The sequence below is a fragment of the Salvelinus fontinalis genome, chromosome 31 (assembly GCF_029448725.1).
Source record: "Salvelinus fontinalis isolate EN_2023a chromosome 31, ASM2944872v1, whole genome shotgun sequence".
Taxonomy (NCBI): Eukaryota; Metazoa; Chordata; class Actinopteri; order Salmoniformes; family Salmonidae; genus Salvelinus; species Salvelinus fontinalis.
The window spans coordinates 20,924,052-20,947,172 of NC_074695.1; the positions used below are offsets into that span (position 1 = coordinate 20,924,052).

General features: G+C 43.1%; 3 protein-coding genes and 1 pseudogene across 3 annotated transcripts; 3 read left to right on the forward strand and 1 right to left on the reverse strand.

Annotated features, from left to right (window-relative positions):
• Positions 1-1,055: 1,055 nt before the first annotated feature.
• LOC129829792 (lysophosphatidic acid receptor 6) lies at positions 1,056-2,924 on the forward strand. The gene is made up of 2 exons (XM_055891717.1): positions 1,056-1,222; positions 1,570-2,924. Exon 2 carries the CDS (start codon positions 1,657-1,659, stop codon positions 2,617-2,619), a length of 963 nt encoding a protein of 320 aa, XP_055747692.1. The 5' UTR covers positions 1,056-1,222; positions 1,570-1,656; the 3' UTR covers positions 2,620-2,924.
• Positions 2,925-5,638: 2,714 nt separating this feature from the next.
• ints11 (integrator complex subunit 11) lies at positions 5,639-16,490 on the reverse strand. The gene is made up of 17 exons (XM_055891712.1): positions 16,138-16,490; positions 15,802-15,899; positions 15,600-15,673; positions 15,196-15,424; positions 14,802-14,900; positions 14,670-14,704; positions 14,441-14,579; positions 14,284-14,348; positions 13,959-14,148; positions 13,020-13,103; positions 12,848-12,937; positions 12,552-12,714; positions 7,455-7,565; positions 7,300-7,361; positions 6,917-7,059; positions 6,575-6,704; positions 5,639-5,969 (listed from the first exon to the last, which is right to left on the reverse strand). The coding sequence occupies exons 1-17, from the start codon at positions 16,163-16,165 to the stop codon at positions 5,898-5,900; spliced, it is 1,812 nt and encodes a 603-aa protein (XP_055747687.1). The 5' UTR covers positions 16,166-16,490; the 3' UTR covers positions 5,639-5,897.
• A 61-nt stretch (positions 16,491-16,551) lies between these two features.
• On the forward strand, positions 16,552-21,694 carry LOC129829794 (ceramide-1-phosphate transfer protein-like). Its single transcript, XM_055891718.1, has 2 exons — positions 16,552-16,868; positions 18,131-21,694. The coding sequence occupies exons 1-2, from the start codon at positions 16,741-16,743 to the stop codon at positions 18,651-18,653; spliced, it is 651 nt and encodes a 216-aa protein (XP_055747693.1). The 5' UTR covers positions 16,552-16,740; the 3' UTR covers positions 18,654-21,694.
• Positions 20,115-20,786, forward strand: LOC129829904 (UBX domain-containing protein 10-like; annotated as a pseudogene).
• Positions 21,695-23,121: the final 1,427 nt, after the last annotated feature.

Sequence of the window (23,121 nt, forward strand, 5' to 3'; positions counted from 1 at the left end):
CATTCCAGGCATCAAAGAGGGTGAAAGATACATGTATTTCTGGTTATATAATGATGATGATATACAGTGTATTGTTGTGTATATTTAATCATCATCTTAAGAGCATAACTCAAAATAATGAACACAATAATGACTTTAATCTCAACGTCGTTCTATTCGGATTAAATATTTTTTTAAACGATAAACCTCAGTACATTAGCACCCATAAAGCCCCTAACAGCAAATATTTGGGATCAAAATCCGTGCTCAATAATCATGCTTTAGAATTTCGCTTTACAATCTGTGGATATGGCTTGTTGCTATGCTGCAAGCAATGATATGACCAGCAGTAAGGGACATTTGGTTTGTGTTAAGCGCCCCCCAGCGTTAAAGAAGAGTCAAGACACCCAGAATAGCATCATAACAAACACACTACACTGAGTTCAAGCCAAGACAATAGTTTTTATTGAAAAGCCACTCTACAAGTCATCTTTCTTGGCAAGAGCTCTCAAACTGACACTCTTTATCACTTAATACATAAATAAGGCTTTAGTAGTATGCCAGTTTGTTGTTCATGACTTATGACTTGATGGTGCACTGTCCATCTAGTTAGGCTGATCATTTCTCACCAGTTTTATGGTGTGACATCACACTTTATGTATGTTTCTAATATGTACCAAGATGTTGAAATAAACCTAAAATCAATTTGGCAAGCATAGCATAATTTAGTGAGGGCACAACTAGTGAAGTACAGTACAGTAAAGTATCAAGGAACCAATAAACTATCATTAGTAGCATGCAAGTTAAAACATTTCTCTAAGAAGATGATTTAATATTACGTCAAGGAAAAACAAATTCAGATTGTCCAGTCTTAAACCGACTTTGTGACAAAGGCTTGCTTCTATGTGTTGACAGCTAGTCATATACTGTTATAAATGATGCGTCTTCTAACACCTTCAACTAAAAATACCGAAGCAACACTTTCCTTGACAGGATGGTGGGTTTTTTCAGTGTGGTTTGTCTGAAACAAAACATACACTGACAGTTTCCTGTGTCTTCATTCGGCACCAAGCAGCACCCACTAAACTACCCAGAGCTAACAAAGATTTTCCAACCCCTGTGATGACATCAGCTCATATATGAAGGTGAAGGGGGGAAAACAGACAATGTGTTTGATTAGTGTTCACGTGAAGTAGCCTACTGTAGTAGTTTGACTTTTTTTGAAGAGTTCTTCACAAACTATGTAAGTACTTTTTTCTTTAAACATACCATCTTTTACCAACACACTTTACATTATTTGGTCATAGTTAAAGAATTGTAGCCTAGTCACAGAACAGTCATGAGATTCATAAGCGGAAAAACATCTTGATAATTTCAATTCAATTACCATAATTGAATTTAGATCATTCAAACAGCAACTTTTTTTTCTTACAATGGAAGCTTCAACAATTCTGATTATATTGGCAAGATACTGCATGTGTCAAGCAAACAGATGATAGGATGTGATATCACTGTTTCTGTTTTACAGGCAAGGTTTATCGCAACTTTTACAGAACAGTTTGATAATCTGACTGAACACTTTCCCCACAGGTTGCATCATTAGCAAGGGAAAGCAGAATATACTTTCCCACTGGTTCTGTCACCTACAAGCTCCTTTTGATAACCAAACCTGAAACAATGAATACATCTGTTGGAGATGTAACTGACAACTGTAGTACCCCCAGAGACTACCAGTTCTACTTCTTCCCAGCCGTCTACAGTCTGGTGATGGCACTGGGCCTGCCAGGCAACGTGGGAGCCCTCTATGTGTTCATCTTCAAGATAACTCCCCGCACCTCCTCTAACGTGTTTGTCATTAACCTGGCCCTCGCTGACACCACCTTCCTTTGCACCCTGCCCTTCAAGATCCACTACCACCGCAACAGCAATGACTGGGTATTCGGAGATGTGGCCTGCAGCATCACAGGAACACTGTTCTTCGCCAACATCTACATCAGCATCGCCTTCATGACCTGTATCTGTGTGGATCGATATGTGGCCGTCGCCTATCCTCACACTTATCTGAGGCTCCGGAACTCACGTTGCACTGTACTGGTGAGTGCAGCAGTGTGGGTGGTGGCGGGGGCAGCTGTTCTGGCCTTCATCCTAGTGGGACCTCTGGACAGCCAGTACCGTAGCTGCTTTGAAAACTTCTCCCAGAAAGAGTGGGACAGGCGTCTGGTGCCATACAGCATATTCAGTCTAGTCGTCGGCTCGCTACTGCCCTCTGTGGTCATCCTGGTGTGTTACCCTCTGGTGGCGCGGCGCATCGCTCTCATCCGGACCAACACAGCCCGCGGAGCCCTGAGGGTCATCTACACAATCCTCGTTATCACTCTACTCTGCTTTCTGCCCTACCACGTGGTTCACTTCCTGCATCTGCTCCGCCGTCTAGGGGTCATTCAGCACTGTCCCTATGCAAACACCATCTACAATGCCCGGCGGGTGACAATGGCCCTTGTCAGCCTCAACAGCTGTCTGGACCCCCTGCTCTACTACTTCACCACCAGTCACTGTAAGTGGAGTCCCTCCAAGGCCAGATTCAGATGGCTGTGGGATAGGAGGACCATGGGAGTCTACACCATCTCTGTGAGACCGTGATGCTTTTGCTTTAGCTTGCTCTGACTACTAATGAAATGACATGCATTTTATGTTCCGCTCATAAACTCTGAAGGCTCGTGGTGAAGCATTGTTTTTCTTACCGTGTACTGTAAACCACCAATTATTTTGTATACCTTTACATGTAAGCCATGTAAATATTGCATTTACATCTTCCCTTATGTTCATCACTTTAAAAGACCCAGTGCACTTAAAAAACGTGATTTTCCTGTCATATACAGTACCAATCCAAAGCTTGGACACACTCATTCAAGGATTTTTCTTTATTTTTAATATTTTCTACATCGTAGAACAATAGTGAAGAAATCAAAACTATGATATAACACATATGAAATCATGTAGTAGCCAAAAAGGTGTTAAACAAATCAAAATATATGTGAGATTCTTCAAAGTAGCCACTCTTTGCCTTGATGACAGCTTTGCAGTCTTGGCATTCTCTCAACCAGCTTCATGAGGAATGCTTTTTCAACAGTCTTGAAGGGGTTCCCACATACGCTGAGCACTTGTTGGCTGCTTTTCCTTCACTCTACGGTCCAACTTATCCCAAACCATCTCAATTGGGTTGAGGTCAGGTGATTGTGGAGGCCAGGTCATCTGATGCAGCACTCCATCACTCTCCTTCTTGGTCAAATAGCCCTTACAGAGCCTGGAGGTGTGTTGTGTCGTTGTCCGGTTGAAAAACAAATGATAGTCCCACCATGCGCAAACCAGATGGGATGGCGTATCGCTGCAGAATGCTGTGGTAGCCATGCTGGTTAAGTGTGCCTTGAATTCTAAATAAATCACCTAGTGTCACCAACCAAGCAGCCACACACCGTCACACCTCCTCCTCCTTGCTTCATGGCGAAAAACCACAAGTGCAGAGATCATCCGTTCACCTACTCTGCGTCTCACAAAGACACAGCGGTTGGAACCAAAAATGTCAGATTTGGACTCAGACCAAAGGATAGATTTCCACCGGTCTAATGTCCATTGCTCATGTTTCTTGGCCCAAGCAAGTCTCTTCTTATTGGTGTCCTTTAGTAGTGGTTTATTTGCAGCAATTCAACCATGAAGCCTGATTCACACAGTCTCCTCTGAACAGTTGAAATGTGTGTTACTTGAACTCTGTGAAGCATTTATTTGGGCTGCAATCTGAGGCTGGTAACTCAAATGAACTTATCCTCTGCAGCAGAGGTAACTCTGGGTCTTTCTTTCCTGTGGCGGTCCTCAGAGACAGTTTCATCAAAGCGCTTCATGGTTATGGCGACTACACTTAAAAACGTTCAAAGTTCTTGTAATTTTCCGGATTGACCTACCTTAATGTCTTAAAGTAATAATGGACTGTCGTTTCTCTGTTTATTTGAGCTGTTCTTGTCATAATATGGACTTGGTCTTTTACCAAATAGGGGGGTATACAGAAGATAGTCCTACCTTGTCACAACACAACTGATCGGCTCAAACGCATTAAGGAAAGAAATTCCACAAATTAACTTAAAAAGCACTTTGTTGTTTACTACATGATTCCATATGTGTTATTTCACAGTTTTGATGTCTTCACTATTATTCTAATGTAGAAAATAGTAAAAATAAAGAAAATTCCTGGAATGAGTAGGTGTGTCAATTTTTGATCGGTACTGTGTGTGTGATATTTAACTGACACACAGTTCAAAAGTTTGGGGTCACATAGAAATGTCCTTAAAAAGAAAATCACATTTGTCTATTAAAATATCAAATTGATCAGAAATAAAGTGTAGACATTGCTAATGTTGGAAATGACTATTGTAGCTGGAAACGGTAGATTTTTTATGGAATATCTACATAGGCGTATTATCAGCAACCATCACTCCTGTGTTCCAATGGCACATTGTGTTAGCTAATCCAAGTTTATAATTTTAAAAGGCTAATTGATCATTAGAAAACCCTTTTGCAATTATGTTAGCACAGCTGTTGTTCTGATTAAAGAAGCAATAAAACTGGCCTTCTTTAGACTAGTTGAGTATCTGGAGCATCAGCATTTGTGTGTTCGATTACAGGCTCAAAATGGCCAGAAACAAAATAACTTTCTTCTGAAACTCGTCAGTCTATTCTTGTTCTGAAGGCTATTCCATAAAGGGAAATTACCAAGAAACTGAAGATCTCGTGCAACGCTGTGTACAACTCCCTTCACAGTGTCTAGTTTGAGAAACAGATGCCTCACAAGTCCTCAACTGGCAGCTGCATTAAATAGTACCTGTAAAACACCAGTCTCAATATCAACAGTGAAGAGGCAACCCAGGGATGCTGGCCTTCTAGGGAGAGTTCCTCTGTCCAGTGTCTGTGTTCTTTTCCCCATCTTAATCTTCTATTTTTATTGGCCAGTCTAAGATATGGCTTTTTCTTTGCAACTCTGCCTAGAACACCAGCATCCCAGAGTTGTCTCTTCACTGTTGACGTTGAGACTGGTGTTTTGCGGGTACTATTTAATGAAGCTGCCAGTTGAGGACTTGCTTCTTTAATCAGAACAGCAGTTTTCAGCTGTGCTAACATAATTTTCTAATGATCAATTAGCCTTTTAAAACTATAAACTTGGATTAGCTAACAACGTACCATTGGAACGCAGGAGTGATGATTGCTAATAGGCCTCTAGATTGTCCATTTAATATATATATATATTTTTTTTAATCTGCCATTTCCAGCTACAATAGTCATTTACAACATTACAATGTATCTCTCATCAATTTGATGTTATTTAAATGGATTTTTTTTGTTGCTTTTCTTTAAAAAACAAGTGACCCCAAACTTGCTTGCTTGAGAAATTGCTCTTTGCTAAGAAGCTATTTTTGTTTATTTTTTACCATTTTAATTGAAAACATTCACATGAAGGTACTTTATTATTACCCAGAAATTATTTGATATCGAGATAAAAACTGCTGCATTGGACCTTTAAGAGCTCACATAATGACAATGCAATTACTTGATTGTTGCGTATTAATAATTAGTGACTTGGATTATATCAATATAAATAGAGTTCAGTAACACCTTCTTATAAAAAGATTTATTCAAATCAGCTTTGTACCACATTGAGACTAACCTTTACAGTAAGCTACACATTGGGATAGTTTACATTTGAGTCATTTAGCAGACACTCTTATCCAGAGCGATTTACAGGAGCAATTAGGGTTAAGTGCCTTGCTCAAGGGCACAGAAAAAATGTTCACCTACTCGGCTCAAGGATTCAAACCAGCGACCTTTCGATTACTGGCCCAACGCTCTGCCTCCTGCCACCGATCTGAACTACGTCACATTGAAGACAGCCCTGATGGAAGTCCTTTCTTCAGCAGAGTAGACAGAAAGCTCCCCAGATCTTCATCCTACAAATAACACAAGGTAGACATAATTTGTGTTGAAATAAACATTGGATAAAAGGATGGTGCAACTTGAGTCAAGTAAATCTATAGGATATGTTTATTTTGATCAAATCATTGACATTTTAGATATTGTTGATATGTAAAAAGGTGTAGATTTAAGAAAGAACATGGCTTGTGGTTGCTACATACTCCTCTAAATAGACTTACTTGACGCCATCGCTAGCTGGTGGTTTTGGTTAACTAGAAGCGCGTCACAAGACATGGTGACTGACTTGTGCCACACAGTATAGAAACCCACCCACAGGCCCTCCAAGGTTGTGGGCTACACCTTAGTGTGTATAGTGTTACATACTGTAGTTCAGATCGGACCGCAAGCTCACTCCACAGCTTGAAATGCCTCCCCTCATCACTGAATTGCTAGCTTTTCAGTGGCGCAAATGGCTAGTATGTTGTTGAATGTGTAGTCACGTGCGTTTGTTAGGCAGAGGACCCTAGTTCGATCCGTTGTACGGACAGTGTACCCAGACAGGGAGGAAGCTATACTGCTAAGCAGACACTGTGGTCCGTCACAATAGCTCACACTCATTTTCAACAGCCGCCCTCCTTACCTGGTAGCTCCAGGACAGCAGCAGCACCTTGGTGTTGGGCTCTTCAGCTGAGGAGGACACCTTGATCACAATAGACTCCACCATGACGGTCCCGTCTGGGAGGTGCTGGATGGTATAACCTTTCAGCACACTAGAACAGAGACAGAGAAGAAATAGTAATTAATATTATTATATGAAGGTGTGTTAGTGGATCAGACCTGAGTAGTGACTACCTCTTTTTGTGAATACAAATTATAATTTTTTTGCAGAAGACCAAACAAACTATGTGCATTTTACGCCCATGCTTTGACCAAATAAGAACTTGAAAACACAATAAAAATTGTAAACTCAGTCTTACTGTACCTCTTGAGGTGTGTGTAGATTCTGCTGAGAGTGTCGGGGTCACTGTGTGGGTCCTGGAGCTGTACTCGGCAGGTGAAGCGGAGCTGGTGTTCGTTGAGGCCCAACTCCTTGAGAGCCTGTTCTGGAGAGACCAGCCGAAGACTCTACACCCAGGAGGAACACAGGAGGGAAAGGAGGGAACACGGGGTGAGAGAGAGAGAGCGGAACACAGGGCAACAAGAGGTCACTCACAAGGCAAGGCCAAAGGCAGAGAAAAAACAACTTGAATTACTAGCATATCTGAATTAGCTAGGCAAGGCCATAGTTAAGTTTTCTATCATAAATATATAAATCAGAGTATCACTACGTTGTATGAACGGCAGTTGGTGGAATTCAGAACTTACATTATCCTTCATGATCAGGGTCCCGTGCATGGTACGAGGCTTTTTCGGGTCAGGTAAGGGGCCTGTGGAGCATTGCAGTCAAACAGTGAATAACACACACATCAACTGGGAGAGTGGGCTAGAATGAAGAATGACTAAGATGTACTGAACAATACCTCCAAGGGCCATCTCCCTCTTGAGCAGGTTGAGTGAGATGTCCACTGGGACACTGGGGTTGGTGATCACAGTGGTGGTCTCACCGTTGGCTGGCATGAAGCAGTTGATGGCTGTCATTCACAAAGAAAGACGAATGAGGCATAATACCAGAGCTGTGTTCAGTAGGGAAATTGTTTTTTTCAAATGGAGTTAAAACGAGGGAGGTTGAACATGCACTTGTCCAATAAGAAGACAGATTTTCATTTTCTGTTGCATAACGCTACGCTGTGTCCTACTGAACACTACCCAGTGCTCCTGACAAGATCCTCAAACACATTCCACATCCTTTGCCAAGATAATTCATCCACCTGACAGGTGTAGCATATCAAGAAGCTGATTAACAGCATGATTATTACACAGGTGCACCTTGTGCTGGGAACAATAAAAGGCCACTCTAAAATGTGAATTTGTGTCACATAACACAATGACACAGATGTTTCAAGTTTTGAGGGAGTGTGCAATTGGCGTGTTGACTGCAGGAATGTCTAACAGAGCTGTTGCCAGAGAATTGTATGTTAATTTCTCTACCATAAGGGGGGAATGGTGCTGAGGAATATTTCTGTCTGTAATAAAGCCCTTTTGTGGGGAATAACTCATTCTGATTGGCTGGGCCTGGCTCCCCAATGGGTGGGCCTATGTCCTCCCAGGCCCACCCATGGTTGCACCCATTCTCACTCAGGTGAAATAACAACACAATGTCATGGGGCGGCAGGTAGCTTAGTATTTAGAGCATTGGGCCAGTAACTGAAAGGTTGCTATATTGAATCCCGAAGCTGACAATATAAAAATCTGTTGTTCTGCCCCTGAACAAGGCAGTTCCTAGGCTGCCAATGTAAATAAGAATTTGTTCTAACTGACTTGCCTAGTTAAATAAAGGTAAAAATAAATAAATAATAATAATAATAATAATATCCCCAGGGTTACACACAATGCCGTTGGGGGTACGCCAAACAAAAATGTGATTCACTTTTTCCAAGTTAAAAAATATTCACATTTTGGCCTCCCGGGTGGCGCAGTGGTCTCTGCGCCACCAGAGTCTCTGGGTTCGCCCCCAGGCTCTGTCGCAGCCGGCCGCGACCGGGAGGTCCGTGGGGCGACGCACAATTGGGCTAGCGTCGTCCGGGTAAGGGAGGGTTTGGCCGGTAGGGATTTCCTTGTCTCATCGCGCTCCAGCGACTCCTGTGGCGGGCTGGGCGCAGTGCGTGCTAACCAAGGGGGCCAGGTGCACGGTGTTTCCTCCGACACATTGGTGCGGCTGGCTTCCGGGTTGGAGGCGCGCTGTGTTAAAGAAGCAGTGCGGCTTGGTTGGGTTGTGCTTCGGAGGACGCATGACTTTCGACCTTCGTCTCTCCCGAGCCCGTACGGGAGTTGTAGCGATGAGACAAGATAGTAATTACTAGCGATTGGATACCACGAAAATTGGGGAGAAAAGGGGCAAAAAATAAAATAATAATAATAATAAATAAAAAAAAATCACATTTTAAAAACTGTCTATTTAGATTTTCCCAATGGGGCTATACATTTGGATGAGTTTTTTCTCTCTCACCTGAGCAGCCTCGTTTCACTGCCAAAAACAAAATTAAATCATAGTGTTCAGTGAAATAACAACACAATGTCAAATACAGGTAGCCTGGTCAAATAATTAACATCCAATCACATTAACCATTACTATCTCGCGGGAATTACACTAACGGCCCGTATGTAGCCAAACGTAGCTGCTGCTCATTCCGTTTACTCGAAATTGGATTTTTAAAAAGTACTACCAGCAGTCGACGACAAGTTGTTCTGCTTCCACGAGCACATCCAATGCTAGCATCAGTAATTCTACATTTGTTGTTAGCCTAGCTAGCATGGACACTGACAGTTGTGAATCTGATGCAGCCAAAGAGCAACAGCCCCCTTACCCAGGAAAGCAACGAACAATCGACAGGGACGTTGGACCATCAAAGAGGCGCAAATATGATGAGAACTACATTGATTTGGGGTTCACTTACATTGGGAGTAGTGCCTTTCCTCAGCCACATTGTGTTATGTGCAAAAGTACTATCTCACAACTCGATGGGAAAAAAACACTCTTGCGCAGACATTTAGAAACAAAACATGTCAATTTGAAAAACAAGCCACAGGAGTTTTTGGAGCGAGAATTAAGACACCTTTCCAGTAGTAAGACATGTATAAAAGCAACAGATATCATTAATAAGAAGGGGCTAGAAGCATCTTATATGGTGAGCTACCGAGTGGCTTGGACAGGCAAGCCCCATGCTATTGTTTCACGATGCATCAGTGACATGGCAGGAGATGTTTTGAAACAATTACTGCTTTGCATACAAGCCAGTGAATTCTATGCATTACAGCAGACTTGGCGGGCCTGGCACAGCTCCTGGTATATGTCTGTTATGTTTATGGGGGGTCAATTAAGGAAGACATCCTCTTTTGGAAACCAGGAGAGAATATTTTTAAAGTACTGGACAGCTTTGTGACATCAAATGGACTTTGGTGGTCAAGATGTGTTGGTATCTGTACTGATGGCGCAAAAGCCATGACAGGGAAACATAGTGGAGTGGTAACGCGCGTGCAAGCATTTGCTCCCGATGCCACTTGGGGACACCGCAGCATCCACCGAGAGGCTCTTGTTGCCTGACAGCTTGAAAGATGTTTTGGACACTACAGTGAAAATGGTTAACTTTGTTAAAGCAAGGCCCATGTACTCTCGTGTATTTTCTGCACTATGCAATGATATGGGAAGCGACCATGTAGCACTTTTACAACATACAGAAGTGCGCTGGTTATCAAGGGGCAAAGTATTGACACGTTTTTTTTCAATTGACAGACAAGCTTCAAGTTATTTTTACAGACCATCATTTTCCACTTGTCTGACAGCTTGCATGATGATGAGTTTCTCACACGACTGGCCTATCTGGGTGATGTTTTTTCCTCGCCTGAACAATCTAAATCTAGGATTACAGGGACCTTCCGCAACTATATTCAATGTGAGGCTATGATTAAGAAGTTGGAGCTCTTCTCTGTCTGCATTAACAAGGACAAAACACAGGTCTTTCCATCATTGTATGATATTGTGTGCAAATGAACTCAAGCTTACGGACAATGTCAAATGTGATATAGCGAAGCACCTGGGTGAGCTGGGTACGCAATTACGCAGGTACTGTCCCGAAATGGATGACACAAACAACTGGATTCGTTATCCCTTTCATGCCCTGCCTCCAATCCACTGACCGATATCTGAACAAGAGAGACTCATCCAAATTGCAACAAGCAGTTCTGTGAAAATGTTATTTAATCAGAAGCCACTGCCAGATTTCAGGATCGGGCTGCGCTCCGAGTATCCTGCCTTGGCAAATCGCGCTGTTAAGACACATATGCCCTTTGAAACCACGTACCTATGTGAGAGTTGATTCTCGGCCCTCACTAGCATAAACTAAATACAGGCACAGACTGTGTGGAAAACAGTGGTGGGCCGTCAGGGCCTGCAAGGCCTTCTCTGCTGGCCTAAACATCATCAGAATATAATTTTTTTTTTAAAATATATTTTCCCACAAATATGTATTAAATTATTCCCCAGAGTAAGAGTTATACTCTTCATTTCATAGCTTTCCTCTTGGTTGCACTGCTTCCAGCCCCAGGTTGAGATTTGGAGGGCTTGTCTTTATGTTAGATCTTTTATCCAATCATATTCAGCCATCATGTGTTGCCAGGGGTCTAAAATCTGCCCTCAGGCTTTCAGAATCAACAGTGCGGGCGCTTGTCGCTTATAGTGAATGGAAATGAAAATTTTGTGTCAACCAATCAGCTTTAGAGTTGGCTATTGTACGCCTGCTGGCTGGCTCCAGTGTTACACAGGAGCCAGCTAGCAGGCGTAGTGCGTGCACGTCTTTTGATTGGATTACCAATATTGAGAGGCAGGTCCTATGGAGATCTAGGAAACTGAATTTGATAAACGAATTAATTCGCGTACTACTAAGCTGTTTTTTCAACCCACAATGGCGGAAGGAGGAGAAGATATCGATTTGGTCGAGGATATAATTATAACGCCATTCTCAAGACGAACTTTTCAAGAAAAGTTAGACATTGTAAGGAGAGGTCGCCCGACGCCACAAAGCTTGTCACAGGCGGGAAAGGGCTTCGTTCGCTCGCCACTTTCAAAGTTTCAACTACGAGCGCTGTCAATGGCTCCTTGGCTCCGAGAAGCACTGCAAACTGTACTGCTGGGAATGCCTATTATTTGCAAGTGATCGATTTGGTGTTTGGGGCCACACTGGCTTTGCAAACTTGAGTTGTCTAACCAAGGCAGCAACGAGACACTAAAGTACGGCTGGGCACTAACAAGCAATGGTGCTTTTGAAAACTTTTGGGGACACCGGAGTGGATCTACAGCTCAAAGAACACGCGCGCAGGGCAACGGAGCTGCACAATGAAAAGGTGAAGGGAAATATTGAAAAGACTCATTGATTGTGTCATGTTTTTGTCAAATGTCAATTTCAAGGTGACGCAACGCCTGGTTATACTGCGTTTCTGTCTAAATGTATAGTGTCTAGAGCCATGGCATCATAATGAGGTGGATTAATTTGGGTGGGACTGTGTAATACCTCACTGAAGGCCCAGGCCCACGGCACGCCACTGGTGGAAAATGATTTAAGACAGACTCTTTCCAATACAATATTTCAGAGTTATGTGCATCCTTTCAAGCACACCCATCTCATTAACCTGTGGTGAGTTATTCACAATTTTTGATGAACAAATAAGGTTTTATATGTAAGATGGTTAAATAAAGAGCAAAATGATTGATTATTATGATATTATTATTTGTGCCATGGTCCTATAAGAGCTCTTTGTCACTTCCGACGAGCTGGGTTGTGACAAAAACACAAATTCTTATGTTTAATAAATGTATTGTATAGTGTGTGTGTGGTTGAATGTTTGAAGGGGTACGGGACTATAAAAAGTTAGGGAACCACTGGTACAGTATATATATCCTTCTCTCTGAAGCCCTAACATTCTTGAAGTAAATATTGTTACAAGGACATCCAGGTGTCACTCACTGAACTCCTGCTCGATCTTGTCCTTGAGGAACTCCATCTTCTTGGCCTCTCCGTGCACCAGCAGCATGTTGCGAGGCTCTGCCATGCGGATGAGCTGCATGATGCCCTTAGCGTCTGCATGGGCGCTGAACGACATGTACTCCACCTGCAGCTTCACCTCCAACTGTAGGGGTCACAGATGGCAAAGGTCAGCAGACAAACGACAACAGGCCGGCTCACATCTCTCAATTTCACTTTATCCATTTGATATCTGTTACTGCAGTAAAATCATGAAGTTAAATACAATCTTGCATTACCGTTTGTCTATTCTCCATCTCCAGTTTCTTTTGACCATTCAGGATCTTGTGTCCGATGGTGCCTTGCACACAATACCCAGGCATAATGATCTGATTAACAGAAAATGAAAAGTAGAATTGATTTTCGCCCAAATTCACACTCCGTAACTGACATATCTCAAATGGGACTTACCATATTCTTCTCGTTGCCAGCCCACTTCTTGAATATCTGTAGAGACTGACCAGCATGCAGCATTCCTGGGGTGGCAAAGACCACCTGACAGAACACACACATTTCAGTAGTGTTATTTCAACAATGCCATTCATAAAAACTATACAAATCAATAAAGTCACACACTCTACACTGAGTGTAGAAAACATTAGTAACACCTTCCTAATATTGAGTTGCACCCTCTTTTGCCTTTCGTAGGGGCATGAACTCTGTGTCGAAAGAGTTCCACAGAGATGCTGGCCCATGTTGACTCCTATGCTTCCCACAGTTGTGTCAAGTTGGCTGGATGTCCTTTGGGTGGTGAACCATACTTGACACACGGGAAACTGTTGGAACGTGAAAAACCCAGCAGTGGTGCAGTTCTTGACACACTCAAACCAGTGCGCCTGGCACCTACTACCATATCCCATTCAAAGGCACTTAAATCTTTTGTGTTGCCCATTCACCCTCTGAATGGCACACCACAATCCATGTCTCAAGGCTTAAAAATCTTTCTTTAACCTGTCTTCTACACTAATTGAAGTGGATTTAACAGGTGACATCAATAACGGATCATAGCTTTCACCTGGATACACCTGTTTTTAATAAATAAATAAATTAGGTTTACCCATTACATTTTTGGGAGAATATAGTATGCTCTGGATTTTTATATAGTATACTCTCCATTAGTCAGCATCTTCACAAACATTTTTGGGTGTGCGTCAGATGTTTTACTTTTAGACAACGGGTCTCCAGTGACTATGTAGAATATTCACTGGGGTAAGAAGAATAGCATCTATAATGGACAAATCATTGGACTTGTCTGTATCTAAAGCATATCAATGCCTAAACATAAAACGGTTCCAACTGTAAACAAGGTTTTAGTAGTAGCATGCAAATATGATGGTGATGTTTCTCCACCATTGGTCCAGGGTTGTCTGCGTAGGAGCGATCAAAGGCCTTAATGTGTTTGAACTCAAACATGTTTCTCTGTACAAAGGTTTTTCTGATCTTCTGATTGGTCCAGGTGATGAAGAGTTTGTAGTAGTGATTGGCTTTCTCTGTGAGCCCCGTGGAGAAGTAGATGGGGGCCTTCATGTTCATCCGCTCCCTGTGGAAAGAGAGGAGAGGCTTTTACATCATTCCCTGATTGCTTATCCAGTCATCAAGACACAAAATGAACATCATCTTAACAAAAGAACATTAGCTAGACTAATGCTAATCGAATTTGGAATAGAAACCTTACCAGAATGTTTCCAATAGAATGCACAGTTCCTGAGCTCTACCCAGGGCAAAGACCGGAATCAGAACCTGAGAGCACAACATTTAATCCTTTAGGACACGAGTACTGGAGAGACAGAATGAGCTATAGGGACAGAAAAAACCTGTGTGGTGGCCCTCACCTTCCCCCCTCTCTCCACTGTCTCGTGTACTTTCTTCAGGAAGTCCCTCTCCCTGCACCTCTTGGAGTCACGGATGGTGGTGGCGTAGGTGGACTCTGAGATGAGGATGTCTGGCCGACACTTATCGATCCACGCAGCCCTATGACAACAAAATAAAAATGGTTTATTATAGAACACATAGGCATTGATCTAAATCATGTTACATGAAACAAAATAAATCACCACTTACCCTAAATGTCTGTCTGGTGTCATGTTATAGTCACCCTGCAAAAGCAAGTAAGGATAAGTTACTTCAAGGAAATCACACGATTCATGCATTGATCAATAATAAGACCAGTTCTATTAATAGGCTAATACTCACAGTGTAGACCACAGACTCAGATCCTACTTTGATCTGCACCATAGCAGCTCCTAGGACGTGGCCTGCATAGTAAGCCTTGATCTCCAGCTCATCATCTACCTAAGAAACCATGACAGAATCAACGCAATACATCATTCCATACACTAATACTACCTCCAAATGTGGTTTCTTGGCCATCATTGAGAAAGTAATGCACTATATGTTATACCCTTGGAGTAGCCTGGTTCCAGGTCTGTTTGTTCTGTCTTGCCAACTGCTATGATCATTATCATACCAAACAATGACCATGGGAGTTGGCAAGACCACACAAATAGATATGGAACCAGGCTACACTTGGAGTACTTCTAAGACCTGACTTTATCAATTAAAAAAGGTACATATCAGGACTGTATACCTGGACAGTCTGGTGGAGGTTCAAAGGGACTACTTTCTTCATGCAGTCCTTGATCATCTGGGATGTGAAGAAGTTGGTTTCTCCCTTCTTGTCCACAGTGATCTTCCTGAAGTCTTCCAGCAAGATAGGGCAGATGGCCTTGGTGGGGTGGGTCATGTAGATGGGGCCATCGTAGCCCACCATCTCACTCATGTACGGCAGAGCACCACAGTGGTCCAAGTGGAAATGACTAGGAGAGTTAGTGTGAGTAATCAGTTAAAATATAGAAGATAAAATCAATCAAAAGATAGAATGCCCTTGAGTGGGAGAAAGCGCTTTCTCTTTGTGTGGAGTCTGATAAGGTTGTTTCTCTTGCTGAAGAGTAGTACCTAGATATAGCTAAGTGCCATAAAAAGACCACAAACCTGATAATTACACAGTCCAAGAATTCTGTTAGGCGTCCCTGTTGTGTTATGTAAGAGAAATCTGGGAATCTTCTCTGAAAAGAACAATGGCACAATAACGGAACACCAAAGGAACCTAAAGTGTATTTGACTGTCAAATTGAGAACAGTGGATCTACTGACATATAATTGCATACTTCTTAGCACCCTGTGGATCTACTTACGTCATCATTGAAGCCCATGTGCATCCCACAGTCAAGCATAATGTTTTTGCCCCCAATAGAGACAAGGATACAGCTACGGCCAACATCTTGTCCAGCACCTGAGAGGAAACAAGAGGATGAGATACACAAATGAACATCTCATCCATGCTAATTTCCCAACATGTCGTTTAGCTGACCTTCAAGATTGGAAGTTCTTCATGTAACGTTCCCGTTATAATCAAAGAGAGTACCACCATAGATCTGCTCTAAGATATTGTATGCATGCGCAACAAAGTCATTATTTCGTGTTTGGGAGAAATGTCTGCCCGTGCATGCAGATAAAAATGTGATACTTACCCAGTGGTGTAACTTTTATCTCAGGCATCCTGGCTGGGTATTCAAACTAAATGTGGTCGATAAAGTAGCTACCTAGAAATCTAAAGTTAGCCAACTTTACTAACGTTAGCTAGTTCAAGTAGCTACTAGCTAGCTGGTTAGTTAGCTAGGTAGAAATTAAAACGTAGACGTGCCAACTAGGTGACACTAGCGGCTAAATTGTGGTGGATAAAGCCTCTTCTGTAAAGAAAAATATATATATTTAGCTCGCTGGATAAATGGCTGCCAGAAGCTGATTTGTTTTTGAACGATGGGATAGCAGCGTGTGTTTTTGCTAGTGCTACTAGTGACTGTTCTACTGTTTTACAACGCACTTCACGCGCCATTATCGACTCTCTTTGGAACTGCAGTTCTCACGCGCTTCGGACCTGCGCAGACCTGCGCAATGTGGTTTGGTTATCTGGACAAACAGGGTCTGCAAGGGGTTATCAGAATGCATCATTTTGGTAGAAATGTGTTATTATGATCGGTTATCAAAGATCAGAGGTTAAATAGAACCCAGTCAAGCTTCTAAAATCGCTACTGTTTATTATTGATCATTTTTAGACGTACTTCCGGGTAGCCATGGCTGTAGCATCGGAGGATCTGAAATTCACTTTACAAGAGGTTCTTGACACTTTTAAGTCATGCCTCTCTGAACACAAAGAAGTATTCATTGAACATTACGTAGCAGGGTGGCGTGGTCTCGTAAGGTAAGTCGTTTAAATGCTACAGTAAGCCTAGATGCTCAGGTAATTACTGGTAGCTGGTAAACTACCTACCCTCCAGGACATGTAATGTTACAGCACCCGGTGTCACAGCAAGGCCAAGAAGAATTCCTAAGGATGACCTTGGGCACCCGAGCCATGGCCTGGAGACAGTACAGGTGCATCAAAGCTGGGACCAAAAGACTGATAAACAGATTCTATCTCCAGGCCATCCGACTGTTAAACAGTCACCACTAGCCGGCCTGCGCCCAGTAACCTGCCATGCACCTTAGACACGCACTAACCGTCTACTACCCTGTACTTTACCCTGGAAATTAGACTGCTGCCCTATGCACCTAGAGTCATTGAACACTGCTCACTTTAATAATGTTTACATACTGTTTTACCCACTTTATATGTATATACTGTATTTTATTCATCACTCATACTATATAACTACTTATATCCACACCTTTTTATTCACATACTGTTTATTCACATACTGTTTATTCACATACATTTGCACTACCGTTCAAAAGTTTGGGGTCACTTATAAATGTCCTTCTTTATGAAAGAAAAGCACATTTTTTTGTCCATTAACATAACATCAAATCGATCAGAAATACAGTGTAGACATTGTTAATGTTGTAAATCACTATTGTAGCTGGAAATGGCTGATAAAAATAAAAAAAAGAATATCTACATAGGCATACAGAGGCCCATTATCAGCAACCATCACTCCTGTGTTCCAATGGCACGTTGTGTTAGCTAATCCAAGTTTATAATTTCAAAAGGCTAATTGATCATTAGAAAACCCTTTTGCAATTATGTTAGCACAGCTGAACACTGTGGTTCTGATTTAAAGAAGCAATAAAACTGGCCTTCTTTAGACTAGTTGAGTATCTGGAGCATCAGCATTTGTGGGTTCGATTACAGTCTCAAAATAGCTAGAAACAAACTTGTCAGTCTATTCTTGTTCTGAGAAATGAAGGCTATTCCATGCGAGAAATTGCAAAGAAACTGAAGATCTTGTACAATGCTGTGTACTACTCCCTTCACAGAACAGCGCAAACTGGCTCTAACCAGAATAGACAGAAGAGTGGGAGGCCCCGGTGCACAACTGAGCAAGAGGACAAGTATATTAGAGTGTCTAGATTGAGAAACAGACACCTCACAAGTCCTCAACTGGCAGCTTCATTAAATAGTACCCGCAAAACACCAGTCTTTATGTGTCTGATTAAAATGTGTTTATTGTCCTTTATTTCCAGATTCATGAACTGCCTGGGGAGTGTGTTTTCCTTCATCTCCAAGGATGCTGTCAACAAGATCCAAATCCTGGTCAACCATCTGAATGGTGAGAATGGGGCCCACTACGTCACCATCCAGTCTATGGTCAAGTATGAACTGGACAGCCAACTGGTGGACCTGACCAAGAGAGACAGTTTCCCAGAGTCCGGCTGCCGCACCCTCCTGAGGCTGCACCGTGCCCTACGCTGGCTGGAGCTATTCCTGGAGAGGCTACGAACCAGCACTGAGGACAGCAATACCTCGGTCATGTGCTCTGAGGCCTATAATGAGTCCCTCGCCCAACATCATGCATGGATCATCCGCAAGGCTGCCGGCACAGCGTTCTGGGCTCTCCCAGGTCGTGCTACGTTCTTTGATGTGTTGAATGTAGGTAGCCCAGAGCAGGTGATGGCTGTGCTAGGGGACACACTGCCTCTCATCTCTGAGGTATACAAAGTGACAGAGGACCTCTATGCCCAGAACAACATACTGGAGTTGCCCTAGTAGGCAGAAAGTACTGTAGTAGTAGCCTGGTGGTCCTAGATCTGTTTGTGTCTTACCAACTCCAATGGAATTGTTCATAGGAGTTGGTAAGACTGCATGAACCGATCTGTGACCACCAAGCTACTGTAGCTCTACTGGTCCAACCAGCACATCAATGCTGGCAAGCCATGCTGCTCTCAATCTTTTCTTGGTGACCATTTATGGTGTATAAGGAGGGGATTATTATTGTATATAATATGTACATTATGATATAAGGCAACATTACCCATATGTTTCTTTCTAAATGTAAATCTATGGCTTCCAGTGCTGTTTTTGTTCAACACACGTTTCTGGCATTACATTTTCTCCTTAATGTACTTTAATTATGCATCATAGTTTATCTCTCAAAGTAGGTTTTGTATCATTACAAATGCACTAGCAGATTTAAAGGTTGTGTGCCTGTCTTGTTAAATCTCAAGATAGACATTTGATTTTTTTAAATATAAACCAGTTATTTTACAGTTTTAAATGTTTTCTGTTGACTATGAATTAAGTTATACACTGTGACATGATAGGCCTAAGCTATGTTGTTTTTGTTCTATTTCTGCATTGATTTATGTATCTCTATCATTTTGTCGTGATGTTATATAACCTAAGATTGAAGAAGGATATTAGTGTTAAATCTGGTGTAATGTTTCAATTACAGTTCTTGCACAGTGCAAAACATCTCTGTTTGGACTGGAGGCAGTTGTGATAGAAATGGAATGGATGCTACTGATTCTGCACGCTCCTTGGCTTGCACCAGGGGGCACCTGTTGATGTGGGAGCGTGCGAGGCGAGCAGCGTTGTCAAGGTAACGATAGCTGTGTTGATAGTTTGAGTGACGCTGCCTGCTGAAAAAGCCTCAACTTCCCGCTGGAGTGTTGACAAACAAAAGCGAGACTTATCTATCTGCTAAAATGCAAGGTATGCTGCAGATATGTTTGCTATTATTCCTATCTTGCACTGTTATTCTAGAGGCAAGTATGTCCCCTCTTTGTTATCTACTTGGATCTGACAGCTTAGCTAGCTAACACTAGCTAATTTGCTAGCTACTGTTACTGGTCAACAAGGAAATCAAGTGCAGTAACGTTACATGTTCTCTCACTAGCATGTCAATACGATTAGCTAGCTCAGCTTGCAAGTTGGCCAGTGCTCTCAAAAGGGGTGGCCAGTCTCCTCCTGAGCAGCTACCGGGTATGAAGGCTTTTGCTCCAACCCTGAGGAGCATACATATAGTTAGCTAGCTAGCCATGTTTTATTTCACCAGTGATGGTACAAAAGTCTGCACACCCAGTGGCTTTCTGCAAGAATGCCATCACAGTGACTATGATGAGAAAGAATATAGAGGAATAACTTCAATGTATTTTCAGGTCTCTCTTGACTATCTCCCATCTTTCAGAGTTGAGTCGCATATAAACCATTCTACTCCTGTGGAGAAGAATGCATTTGACCAGGCCAAAGTCCTCGAAAGGGCGTTGTCAACCCAGTTTGAGCCACACTCCAAACGTGGACGTGGCTGCCAGCTTCCACGACACACCAATGATCCCCAAGCCTCCTTCAATGGGCTACAACAGGTCAGATCGCTGCCTCCTTCCCGCTATCACAGCCAGCTGAGTGTGGACGAAGTCCCATACTACCTAGATAATGTTCCTGAGCTACCCTCTCTTCCCTTGGAACAAATACAAGCCCCTCCCCTCAATTGAGAAGAAGGCATCAGAGGAGGGTGTCTTTGAGTTGTGTGGAGGAGAAGAAATCCAAGCTGTCTGTCCGACAACCAACTGTCCTCAGTGAGGACCCGGGCATCATCCCAGAGCAACCCGGAGATAGGCAAGGTCTGCCCCACCCCAACCCTCTGGACCTCAGTGTGATGGCCACAACCCCAGAGACCGACAGCCCACCAGTATTCCCCCCTGGCACTCCCGATTCTAGGAGTTTACTCCTTGCCATCCGAGCCCCATGTGGGAGGAGGTTTGAGCACCACTTCCTGCCCACAGACACCCTGCTGCAGAGGCCAGATATGGATCCAGATATAAGCATGGTTATGTGGGGTTTTTATAAGGTTTTTTGACATACTTAACTAACTATAAGCTAGTAGGGCTTCTGATGCATTAAAGTTTGAATTGCTGACTCTTGTGAACCTGCATTTTCCATTGTTCTCACTTTTACCAGTGCTCAGGGCCTAACCATGAACAAGCAGTCTGAAATGTGTGTGTGTATGAAATATGTGTGTGTATGCAACAAATGTATCAGTAGTGTGGGCGCTGTACTGTGTGACCGAGACTGTGCTAATCTTAGAGAGACACAGGAGGGGGGTGAATCAGGAGACTGCTGAATAGACAATAACAGATAAACTATACACACGAAAAACATATGTGAGGTTCTGAGTCATGCACTATAACCCAATACTATAAACGTGATCAGCAACTATATTATATGTGATTGAATACTATAAACGTGATCAGCAACTATATTATATGTGATTGAATACTATAAACGTGATCAGCAACTATATTATATGTGATTGAATACTATAACAAATGTGATTTGATATTGTAAACTGTTTGGGCGCCTGGATGTCTGTGTGTGTGTGCTGGAAGTAACGGTTAGCTCAGATAAGGAGCTGGGAAGCTGTTGTTAGCCTTGAGCGAGAACAGTGGACAATGTATACAGGTGCAGATATCTCAGACAATGTTATAAAACTGTCTGACCCCAGTCTCTGGGGTGAAGGAGCGTAATCTACACAGCAACAGCGTCGGGACATCACATGCGCTAAGGGGCCAGGACTGGCTTAAGGCGCCAATATCAACGATAGGCTGGGTGAGTCTAAACCACGCCCAGTCTCTACACTGACAGGCCGGCTCGGAAGTGGGAACTAACCTCTGTCAGAGTATAATATAATATCTTTGTCAGAAACAAATCAGTTCTCTGTCTTATCCTGCGTGATGAAATATTGAACCCGTATATACGGAAATTGTATTTGCCATTTATTAACTTTTGAATTAAACAATTATTTTAACCAAGTTCAGGTGTGCTATTGTTCCTATCTCAGTTGAACATTCGCAACCCTAACAGTTACAAATCAAATCAAAGTTTATTTGTCACGTGCGCCGAATACAACAGGTGTAGGTAGACTTTACAGTGAAATGCTTACTTACAGGCTCTAACCAATAGTGCAAAAAAGGTGTTAGGTGAACAATAGGTAAGTAAAGAAATAAAAACAACAGTAAAAAGAGGGACTATACACTGCTCAAAAAAATAAAGGGAACACTTAAACAACACAATGTAACTCCAAGTCAATCACACTTCTGTGAAATCAAACTGTCCACTTAGGAAGCAACACTGATTGACAATACATTTCACATGCTGTTGTGCAAATGGAATAGACAAAAGGTGGAAATTATAGGCAATTAGCAAGACACCCCCAAAAAAGGAGTGATTCTGCAGGTGGTGACCACAGACCACGTCTCAGTTCCTATGCTTCCTGGCTGATGTTTTGGTCACTTTTGAATACTGGCAGTGCTCTCACTCTAGTGGTAGCATAAGACGGAGTCTACAACCCACACAAGTAGCTCAGGTAGTGCAGTTCATCCAGGATGGCACATCAATGCGAGCTGTGGCAAAAAGGTTTGCTGTGTCTGTCAGCGTAGTGTCCAGAGCATGGAGGCGCTACCAGGAGACAGGCCAGTACATCAGGAGACGTGGAGGAGGCCGTAGGAGGGCAACAACCCAGCAGCAGGACCGCTACCTCCGCCTTTGTGCAAGGAGGTGCACTGCCAGAGCCCTGCAAAATGACCTCCAGCAGGCCACAAATGTGCATGTGTCAGCATATGGTCTCACAAGGGGTCTGAGGATCTCATCTCGGGTACCTAATGGCAGTCAGGCTACCTCTGGCGAGCACATGGTGGGCTGTGCGGCCCCACAAAGAAATGCCACCCCACACCATGACTGACCCATCGCCAAACCGGTCATGCTGGAGGATGTTGCAGGCAGCAGAACGTTCTCCACGGCATCTCCAGACTCTGTCACGTCTGTCACATGTGCTCAGTGTGAACCTGCTTTCATCTGTGAAGAGCACAGGGCGCCAGTGGCGAATTTGCCAATCTTGGTGTTCTCTGGCAAATGCCAAACGTCCTGCACGGTGTTGGGCTGTAAGCACAACCCCCACCTGTGGACGTCGGGCCCTCATACCACCCTCATGGAGTCTGTTTCTGACCGTTTGAGCAGACACATGCACATTTGTGGCCTGCTGGAGGTCATTTTGCAGGGCGCTGGCAGTGCACCTCCTTGCACAAAGGCGGAGGTAGCGGTCCTGCTGCTGGGTTGTTGCCCTCCTACGGCCTCCTCCACGTCTCCTGATGTACTGGCCTGTCTCCTGGTAGCGCCTCCATGCTCTGGACACTACGCTGACAGACACAGCAAACCTTTTTTTAATGTTTTGTATACTATA

Bases quoted from the DNA above. Each gene is read 5' to 3' on its own strand.
- ints11 (XM_055891712.1), bottom strand. From the start codon at position 16,165: ATGCCTGAGATAAAAGTTACACCACTGG. The intron at 14,580-14,669 runs GTAAGTGGTGAT...TTGTTGTCATAG, and splicing joins ACACCAGACAGACATTTAGG to GGCTGCGTGGATCGATAAGT. The intron at 14,349-14,440 runs GTGAGGGCCACC...TTGTGCTCTCAG, and splicing joins CAGTGGAGAGAGGGGGGAAG to GTTCTGATTCCGGTCTTTGC.
- LOC129829792 (XM_055891717.1), top strand. From the start codon at position 1,657: ATGAATACATCTGTTGGAGATGTAACTGACAACTGTAGTACCCCCAGA.
- LOC129829794 (XM_055891718.1), top strand. From the start codon at position 16,741: ATGGCTGTAGCATCGGAGGATCTGAAATTCACTTTACAAGAGGTTCTT. The intron at 16,869-18,130 runs GTAAGTCGTTTA...CTTTATTTCCAG, and splicing joins GGGTGGCGTGGTCTCGTAAG to ATTCATGAACTGCCTGGGGA.